Here is a 10,509-nt window from a genome sequence, read left to right on the forward strand (position 1 = left end):
ACAACCACAGCCCTGGCCGTCTGCCAGGGAACTGTCAACAGTTCCTCCTTATGTCCACCACTGACAGCGAAGTGGAGGAGCGCTCAATTAGCCCTTGGACTTCTTCTCAGCTGTATTCGGCCTCTTAGTCAGACTCAGTTTGAAATTCTTTTTAAGAAAGTCTCAACCTGCATAGCCCAGGCTAGCCTAGAACACAATATGTGGTTCTCAGGCTAACTCTGAACGGGTGTGCACCACCCCTGGCTCCCAGGTTTGAATACTGCACCATCTATACGACTCTACAGTATAGCTCTCCAGCCAGCACAAGAACTGCCTGTTCACCATCTCCACTCCTAATGGGTCGCTCAGTCTCAAGCCATCTCCAGCTAAACTGTTTCTCCTCCATCTTCTCCATGGCTACTTCCTCCTTCCTGCCAGTGCTCTACATGGGCTCCATCTTCAAATCCTACTTTCCAATCTCAGAATCTCGCTGGGCTCCCCATCTACTTCTACCCTCAACTTTTCTGGGTTTTGTTTTTCGAGAGAGGATTTCTCTGTGTAGCCCTGGCTGTCCTGGAACTCACTCTGTAGACCAGGCTGGCCTCAAACTCGGAGATCTGCCTGCCTCTGCTTCCCAAGTACCAGGATCAAAGGTGCGTGCCACCACTGCCCAGCTTATGCTGGGCTTTTAAAAATAAACCGGGCATTTTATCCTATTGAAAAATTTTAAATTTGCTCTGTGAAAAGTCTTATGGAGAGATGGCAAGACGAGCTACACAGCAAAAATATTTCCAGACCAAACCACGTCACTACAATGGACCACACCAGAATTCACAAAGCACCCTCAAGACACACTAGGGCTAGGACACAGCTCAGCAGTAGAGAACGTGATTCGCATGCACAGGCCCCAAATTCAATTCCTGGGACAGGAAAGAAAGAAAAAAAAAAAGCAAGCAAGTGAAAAAATGAAATAATTCAATTTAAAAATGGGCAAGAGACATAAACATATTTCCCTGAAGAGGAGGGCAGATGACAAACAAGCACATAAGAGGTTCAACCACATTTGCCATTAAGAAGATGAAAATTCAAACTACAAGGAGATATTTCTATATACTTATCAAATGACTCAAACACAGTGACGAGGGCTCACTCAGTTAGGAAAGCGCTTGCCTAGAGAGCATGAGGCTGTGGATTCCATCCTCAGAACCACATAACTGGAGCAGGGGTAGGAGCATCAAAAGTTCAGGGTGGTGGCACATGCCTTTTAATCCCAGCACTCAGGAGGCAAAGGCAGGAAGATCTCTCTGAGTTCGAGGCCAGCATGGTTACAAGAGCTAGCTCCAGGACAGGCTCCAAAGCTACAGAGAAACCCTGTCTCTGTAGAAAAAACAACAACAAAAAAAGTTCAAGGTCATCCTCAGTTAGACAGTGAGCTTGAGTCTTGAGGTTTGAGGGCTAGCCTGGGATGCATACGACACTTTCAAAACTATTTTTTAATTTGTATATATTACAATGTAAAAATAGTGAAGGAGCTGGCTGGTAGTATAAGCTGGCCACAAAACACAGCTTAACTTGACTGAGGTCTCAAGTTCAACCCTGAGCATCCCGAAAGACAAAAACAGTGACACGCGAGCAGCTGGGGGGAACAGAAGGTGGAACACGCCCACACTGCTGGGTAACAGAGACAGTCCAGAACAGTCCCGCAGTCTCTTTAAAAAACTAAACACGCAACTACCACACAGCCAAGCAATTAAGGCTGGGCATTATTGAAGAAAAGAAACTTTATATGCCCATAAACAATTTACAGAGGGGCCAGGCAGCAGTCGTACCTTAAGGCCAGTACTCAGGAGGCATAAAAGGCAGATCTGTGAGTTCAAGGCCTCCCAGCCTACATATCAAGTTCCAGGCCAGTCAGAGCTACATAGTGAGCTCAAAAAATAAAAAAAAAATTTAAAATTTAAAAAGAAAAAATTGTAGGAGCCTTTGTCTGTTAGGCAATGCCCCTGGTCTTTGTGTAAATATACATACACATTTATAAACACACACTGAGCCTGACAGCCTGTGTTCAATCCCCAGGACCCACTTCGTGTAGAAGAAAATCAAGCTGTACTCTGACCAGCACATGTACACCCAGACACATCTGCACAAAGACATAAATAAACAAAAAATTTTAATTTGTACAAATATTTGTAACAGTTTTATTCACAATAGTTAAAAACTTAAAAAAATATGCTTTAACCTATAATGGCATATCTGACATTCTCTAAACGCCTACTCAGATTGGAAGGAAGGAATAACGGATACATGCTAGGTAACACTTTGATGGATCTCCCAGGAGTTATGCTGACAGAAAGAAGCCAATCCCATACACTTGCATATTTATATAATATTTGGAAGTCAATTTTACAAATAGAACATAGGTAAATTATTGCTAAAAGTTCAGGTACAGCAGAAGGAGGTATGACCACAGAAAGAGCAGCAGCAGGCATCTGTACACCACTGTGCAGCCCCTTGACTGTAGTGGCAGCTACACATGTGATCTACACATATGATCCACACATATGATCCACACATATGATCCACACATATGATCCACACATATGATCACTGGAAACACAACACAGCAGGAAATCTAGGTGAGTGCTGTGGGCCTTCACAATAGCCTGGCTGCAATATTACAGTTTTGTACTAGGAAAAGGAGATGGCTCAGGGGTTAAGAGCATTGCCTGATCTTCCAAAAGTCCTGAGTTCAATTCCCAGCAACCACATGGTGGCTCACAACCATCTGTAATACCCTCTTCTGGCCTGCAGGCATACACACAGACAGAATATTGTATACATAATAAATAAATATTTAAAAAAAAGAAAAGAAAGGAAAAGCATAGCCGGGCAGTGGTGGCGCACGCCTTTAATCCCAGCACTCGGGAGGCAGAGGCAGGCGGATCTCTGTGAGTTCGAGACCAGCCTGGTCTACAAGAGCTAGTTCCAGGACAGGCTCCAAAACCACAGAGAAACCCTGTCTCGAAAAAAACAAAAAAAAAAAAAAGAAAGAAAGAAAGGAAAAGCATACTCAGGCTCTCCTGTATTCTCTGCTTGTTATTAATTTTCTTTCTTTGACTATGTATCCTAAATTATTCTTGAACTTACTATGTAGTCCAAATTGGCCTCAAACTCCAAAGTTGGCTGAGATGCCCCTGCCTCAGCCTCCCAAGTACTAAAATTACAGGCATGTGCCACCATAATGAGCTCTGTGTTGTTTCTTACAATAGCATGGATGTACAATTATCTCAGTTTAAGTATGCTTCACAGGGGCTTTAGATACAGCTCAGTGGTGGACAGCTGCCTAAAATACACAAAGTTCTAAATGAAATATGAAAATAAATATGTAAGAATGGAGAGATGGCCCCACACTTAAGAGCATTGGCTGCTCTTCCAAAGGACTGGGGTCAGTTCCTAGCACCCATGTGACAGCCAACAATCATCTGTTCCAGGGACTCCAACACCCTTTCCTGGCCTCATTACACTCACTACATGCATGTGGTACACAGACATACATACACATATATAAAACATATTTTACATGTAAAATAAAAATAAAATCTCCAAAAAATTTTTAAATAAAACATAAAAAGTCTTTTTTGTTTTGGTTTGGTTCTTTGTTGTTGCTGTTTTTTAAGACAGAATTTCACTGTTATACTGTCCTGACTGTCCTGGAACTAGCTCTGTAGACCAGGATGGCCTTAAATTCAGATATCTGTCTGCCTCTGCCTCCTAAGTGCTGCAATTAAAGGCCTAAGCTACCACCACCTGCCATAAGAATGAATCTCTAAAATGATAATATTTGGGGCCAGTAAGATGATTCAGTGGGTAAAGGCACTTGCCACCAAGCCTGTAGACCTGAGTTTGAGTCCCAAAATCCACATGGGAGAAAAGAATTGATTCCCCCCAAAAGCTGCCCTCTGACCACCACACTACATGTGTGCATCTGTTCCACTCACGCACAAAATATAGAAAAATAATTTTTAAATATTTAGTGGAAAAATGAAAATATGTATTTTCTTTCCATATTATATTGTAGGACAGACCCTATGTAGAAACATCAGTTTATATCATCAGAACACTAGGGAAAACATGAACAGCTTTTTTTGGAATTATTTCTTTTTAAAATTTCTTTATTTTACATAATGAGCACTGAATCTGCATGGAAGACTTCATGCCAGCAAAGGGCATCAGATCCCACTACAGATGGTTGTGAGCCACCATGTGGGTGCTGGGAATTGAATTCAGGTCCTCTGGAAGAGCAGCCAGTGCTCTTAACTACTGAGCCATCTCTTCAGTCTGTGGAAATTTTAAAATAAGCAGATTATTTTTGTTTCAAAGTATCTGCTTATCAAAAATTCTATGTGGATGTGTACTTGTTTGTGATGGGGGGGCGAAAGTGCGTGTGTGGTGGTGTGTGTGTGTAGTGTGTATTGAAGAACTTCCATTCTTTTGGGTCACCTCAAATTCTTCCCACCATTGTGGCCTCTGCACATGAAATTTACTCTCTGGAAAGAGCTTCCTCTTACCTACAGCCTCTCCTCTGCCTCTTAACTGTGACTAACACATTTGCATTTATTATTTAGACTGCATTCCTCAAAGAGGTATTCCTTTACTTCCGCCTGGATTATTTGTATTTTGTTCTCTTTGAAACAACCATAATTGTAACTTAGAACTGAGAAAAAGCCTAGGCGTCCCCCTATTAAGTTTCAAACCTCATGAAAACACAGACCTTTAAAGTACATGCCACAGTGACTGCACATTTAATGAACATGACCATAAAATCTGTATTTACAGAAAGAACAAGAGCAATGCGACGATTCAACAAGGAAAAGCAGCACAGAGCACCCCAGACACTACTGCTGTGTTTATGATGGGATATGCTCACTTCTACTCCCCACCACGCATCCCAGGTTACAAGCCACAAAAGCACACCTGAGCCAAGCATGTATTCCTCAAAGACACTATCAACCAAAGCAAAGAAAAATGACAGGTGAGTGGCATAAGGTATGGAGGCTCACCCCTGTAGTCTACCCCTGTAGTCTCAGCAACCGAGAAGCTGAGACAGGAGGATCACTGTCAAATTGAAGTGATTAGAAGTCAAATTAAACTACATGGTGAGTTCCAGAACAGTCTTTGCTACAGAATGAGACTCTTGTCATAGCTAAGTGAAGCAGCTGGATATAGGAACAAGCACTGTGACAAAGAACGCTCAGCTGAGGCGTCCCCCTGTAACAGTGAGCTCCCAGGACTAGTGCAAACTGCAGTCATTAATGACTATCAATCCCAAAACCCAGAAATGAAAGTTTTATGAGAAATTACCTCCTTCTTTTTCATTAACTTTTTGTTTTTGGTAGGAGGAGGGATGCGGGACAGGGTCCTACTCTACAGCCCTGGCTGAGCTAGCATTCTCCTGGTAGACCAGGCTCTTTAATACACACAGATTTACCTGTTCCCGCCCAGTGGCACTGGAGTTAAAGTTGTACAAGACCACACCAGGATCCCATTCTTAAGTCAAACCCCTTCAAATCTATTTAACCATTATGAGTCTAATAAAACTTATGCACCAGTCAAGACGAACCCACTAGCTGGCAGACTGTCTCCAAACACCCATTTCCACTGGAGGGGAAAAGCAAGTGCAATTACCATAGAAAACACAGCAGAAAAAGCTCCTTGTTTTCAGAGACAGCAACAGCTGGAACCATGACAAGCTAACATGCCTGTCTCTCAGCTTTTCCCTCAGCCTAACCACGTTGCCTGTGTTCTTTGACCTTAGAAGAACTGGGACAGAGCCTGAGAAACACTGAATAGCAAGAAAAAGAAGAACTGGAGTCAAAAGGAAAGCTCCCCTTAACACAGTCAAGCAAGTCGTTTAACTCTCTGCCCATCAGTTTTCCCAGGGATGGAGGCACTGTCTTTACTGCACAGCTGCTCAAGGAGACAATTAACTGAGATGATATCAGAAATCGGTATTGGACCTAACGCAGAGGACACCATCATGATATTCGTAAGACAACAGAAACTGAATACTCTTTAGGGTATGCGTTACAATTTGAATATAGTACTTACACAAAGTATTACCTCCCAAAGGAGATCCCAGATCTCAATTCTAAGACAATACTTCCTATGTGATCCCCAAATCCCAATCCCTAATTCACAGAAACAAGATGAATCTCTTTATCTTTGGAAAGAGTCTGCAGGTACAGATAAGAATTGACTGGACAATAAACTGTAATCAAAGCCTTCACACAGTGGTATACCTGCTTGTCCTGTCTGGCTGAGGCAACTGTTCTATGACCTGACTGATGGAACCGCATGTGCCCAAGTGAGAAGAATCCACAGGGTCTGAAAAAAAAAAAAAAGAAAGTAATTAGATAGTGTAGCACGATTAATAAAAACCCAGAGACAAAAACTGGAGTTCAACCTGAAGGTCAGAAAAGCAAAACAGCCAGCCACGGGCTCTTACCTCTACCTCAGTCTGAAACGGCGATCCTGCCTCCAGGAATCTCAGAATGAGACTGTGTGTGAGCTGTCCCCTCCCATCCTATCCTCCTCTCTAGGGCTGGGATTAAAAGCGTGCACCACTACCGCCTGGCTTCTATGGCAAACTAGTGTGGCTACTGGGATTAAAGGTGTATGTCACCACTGCTTGGTCTGTAAGGCTGGTCAGTGCAGCTGTTTAACTCTCTGAACTTCAGGCAAGCTTTATTTATTAAAATACAAATGAAATATCACTACAGGATAGTACACAAAAGACATCTGCCACCAAACTTTAAATCAGGAATTTAGGCAACACCAATCTAATCTGGCACATCAAGACATTAGGAGTTGCTGAAGGCTTACTGTACACTAGGTAACACACGAGGCTCCCTGACACACATCATGCCAACCAACTGTATGTTTAAATCATTCTGCTCCAACCTTAAACACTGCAGAAGAGATTTGAGCTTCAAACTGCTCACCTGACGCTGTGTTTTCTTTCAGATGTTCATTGACCGAGCTATGACTGTCTCCCTGCTCTTCGGCAGCTGGCTCTTCTGGATTCGACACAATATCCTAGAAAATACACACATGTAAGATCCTCACAGAATACGAAAATAGTGCAAAATGGACAAAATGTGTGTGCGCGAACATGCTGGTTTTATTTTTTTTTTCCCACCAAACTTTACTCAAAAGATAGTGATCTCCGAAACGCGAGGATTTGGGGTTAGTTTGGATTAGGAGGTGAAAAATAAGAACTCAACTCCGGGCCAATCATTTTCAAAGACAGCATCACTCACCAACACAGGGTTCTCTTTGTGTATCTGCAGATTGGGGAGGTGCCGAGACAGCACACTAAAGTGAGGGTGCGCATTGTCTTCCAGAACCTGGCTCTCAGGCTGAGAATCTTCAATTATCAGGCAAGGAGTATCTTGCTGAGAGAAATCTGAATCCAACTGACTTCCAGTAGGGTCCATCTGCTCCCCTGGAGTGGAATAACAAAAGATCAGTACTGGAGAGTAACCCTACTAGCCTTCCTCACACCATCTAAGACTAAATAATAGGGCGGAAGTGGAGAGCTAGGAAGGGGCCAGTCTAGGGCTCCTCTAAGTAGCATGCATTTGCAATCGCTCCAAGTACTTTCCCAGCTACCTCCTCACTCCATTATTTACGACGAGTCTGAATCCTTCGGTCCCTCCCTCCTTCCCTCCCTCCTTTCTCTTCACCTTCCCGCAGACACCCTTCCCTCCTTCCTCACCTCTTCTCCCCGCCCCTTTCCATCCCCCCACAACTCTCCCCGCGTCTTGCGTCCTCTGAGCCCCAAGAAGACCTCTTTGCAACCTCGGCTAGGCGGGAAGCCCGCAGCCCTGACACGGCCTCAGGATCACCGCGGCGACCGCCTCCCCACCCCCTCCCCGGGCCCTCCAACCCCGTCCCCGTCACCGCCGCCATGCTTGCCACCCCGCCCCCTCCGGGCATGCAAGCCCTTCAAGCCTGCCACTTGGACCTCCACGGCCAGTTCGCCCCGCTTTGCTCGCAGCAGTACCTGGCATCCCGGCGGGAGGTCCCTCGCGCTGGATCTAGAGGTCTCTGCACGCTTCCCAGGCCCCTCCAGATCTGTCCCCAGGTCGCCACTGTCGCCACCGCCGCCACCAGCCGCGAGCTCCCCCTTTTCCCGGCACGTCACTCAGTATCGGATCTCCCATTCGCTGCTACGGCCCGCCACTCAAGAAAGCCTGTAGACGATACGTGATTGGGGACGGAATGCCCGCCCCCCGCGTAAGAAAAGGAACACGGCGGTGCGTTTCCATGGCAGCATGGACGTCGCAGGCCCTCCCCCTAATACAGCCAGAATGACAGTACCCTTGAAGAACCAAAGGGACATGGAGAGAGCATGAAACAGATAACCCTGCCTGCAGGACAGGGGTACTCACGACTCACATTTGAGAGTAATACCCCTTTGCTGACTTCCATGGAAAAGGACAGCCTCTGGGCTTTTCAAAGAAAGGGCAAAGAGAAGGAGGATTGAGCATAGCTAGTACTCCAGAGATGGTGAAATAGAAGAGACAAGACTCCATGGGGTTTGCCGGTGTCAATCAGGATCCCCTCCGTAGACCTCTGCCTGGATTCAAAGGGCCTCAGTTTTCCCACTCTATGTCTCTGCCAGTTTGGGTTTTGTTATTTTACATTGTCGGAAGGCCCTAGTAACTCTTCTTGTTCCCATTCCCTTTCAAGCTTCCTATTTGAGTCTCCCTGCCCATTCTTTTACAGGATTACTGCAGCCTCCGACACTTGTGCCTCTCGTTGAAAGAACTGAGCATTGTGATTCTCAAACTAGTGGCAAAGAGAACAGCTGTCGCCCATACTAACTCAATGACCTAAAAGATCCAGGCCCAGGGATTTAATTATCCTAATTATGGTGTCGGGGTCTTATAAAGGGTGTGGCAGCTGTGACAACTATTAATGAACTGAGCCCAAGAGACATAGGTGGTTTCGTTGTCATTTTAATTTAAACTGCCGTTTGGATCTGGGCTAGAATTCTAACCAAGCAGCTGGCAGTAGGGGAAGCATCAAGCACAAAGCCAAGTATATACATAGTAGGCATTAAACAGGAGGTAGTTTCTCTACTCCAGACTCAGAATTATTTAGGCACAGCCCATACATGAGTCTCAACTTCTATAAATGCCCAGTTCAGCTCTTGAAATAAGCTACGCTTAGAGACGCACTTCCTACCAGCCAATCTTCTCTCTGTCGTTATAAATAACAGTGTTCATATTTTCATAACCCAAAAACAAAGAATGTTGTCTTCATATACAAGCTTGTGGGAACAAAAGGATTGGCTTAAATGAAGTTGTTCCGGAAAAAAAAAAATCTAGAACCTATTATTGTTCTAGCTAGAATTCCTGCCCTAGAATGTTTTACAACAAGAGCAAAAATGACCCAAATTGCAGACACATCTCACTTCTTAATCCTAAAACCATTCATAACTGACTACTGTTGTGTTTCTCTGCTTCTGATGCCACTGAATACTAGAGACCAAATCAATGTAATCAAAAAAAAAGTATACATATCCACTGGGTTGGAGAAATGGCTCAGTGATCAAGAACACTCACTGCTCTTTCGAATGTCCTAAGTTCAATTCCCAGCACCCGCATGGCAGTTTACAACCATCTGATGCCTTCTTCTGGTGTGCAGAGATACATGCAGACAAAGTACCAATACACATAAAATACATGAATAAATAAAAATTTAAAAAAAAATTTTTTTTTTAAAAATCTACATCAAGCCAACATCAACTATGCCAGAGCACTAAGAAAATCCATCTGCTCAGCTTGAGAGGGAAGAAACCAACTAGGTCTAGGAATAGGGAAACTGATGTTGGTTCCCACAGAGCACTCCCCAGTGGCTCACAACTCTAGGTTTAGGGAACCCCACGCCCTCTTCTGGCCTCTATGGACACAATGTACATACATGGAAGCAAAGGTTCTCATAGATAAAAATAGGTCTAACAAAATTCAACTCATAGAACTAAGAAGAGCACATTAAAATTCAATGTTTAATTAATTAAGATTAAGTAAATGAATCCGAGCCATTCCTACTACTAAATAAATTAGGAGGTTTAAAAAAAAATAAAAACACTGGGAAGAAAAACTATGAATTCCTTGTTAAGCAGTGTGGCAATTAAATTAATCACTAAGTTAACCCAGAAGGTCAGAACATACAGGCAGGATGGTTACCCAGTGGGGCTATAACTCATTATACCTAGGTGAGCCAGAGCTTTGATGGCCCCCTGTGAAGAAGCAGCAGCACCTCAATTTGCAGGTACTTAGGCCACCTCACATACGGAAAGCTGAGCTCTCTCCAAAGCCTTCCCTGAGAAGAAAATTTCACAAGGCTGTGTTAACTTGCTTTAACGGGGATAAAACCGGACTTGCTGAACATAGCGGACAATGAGGACTACTGAGAACTCAAGAATAATGGCAATGGGTTTTTGATCCTACTGCACGTGCT

General features: G+C 44.1%; 1 protein-coding gene across 5 annotated transcripts in view; it reads right to left on the reverse strand.

The window, feature by feature from the left end:
- The window catches only part of Tp53bp1 (tumor protein p53 binding protein 1), an 89,177-nt gene that overhangs the window by 62,724 nt on the left and 15,944 nt on the right, over window positions 1-10,509 (reverse strand). For 4 of the 5 annotated variants that reach the window (XM_005364331.2, XM_026787642.1, XM_013352643.2 and 1 more), the window contains exons 1-4: window positions 8,045-8,225; window positions 7,299-7,483; window positions 6,981-7,074; window positions 6,279-6,363 (exon numbers count right to left, since the gene is read on the reverse strand). In XM_005364331.2, the coding sequence (XP_005364388.1) occupies window positions 6,279-6,363; window positions 6,981-7,074; window positions 7,299-7,483; window positions 8,045-8,051 (371 nt within the window). In that variant the 5' untranslated portion in view covers window positions 8,052-8,225. Of the gene's footprint in view, window positions 1-6,278; window positions 6,364-6,980; window positions 7,075-7,298; window positions 7,484-8,044; window positions 8,235-10,509 lie in introns of those variants that run through there. The other variant, XM_005364330.2, reaches the window with a different exon arrangement.

This window comes from Microtus ochrogaster, assembly GCF_000317375.1.
Source record: "Microtus ochrogaster isolate Prairie Vole_2 chromosome 14 unlocalized genomic scaffold, MicOch1.0 chr14_random_1, whole genome shotgun sequence".
Classification (NCBI taxonomy): domain Eukaryota; kingdom Metazoa; phylum Chordata; class Mammalia; order Rodentia; family Cricetidae; genus Microtus; species Microtus ochrogaster.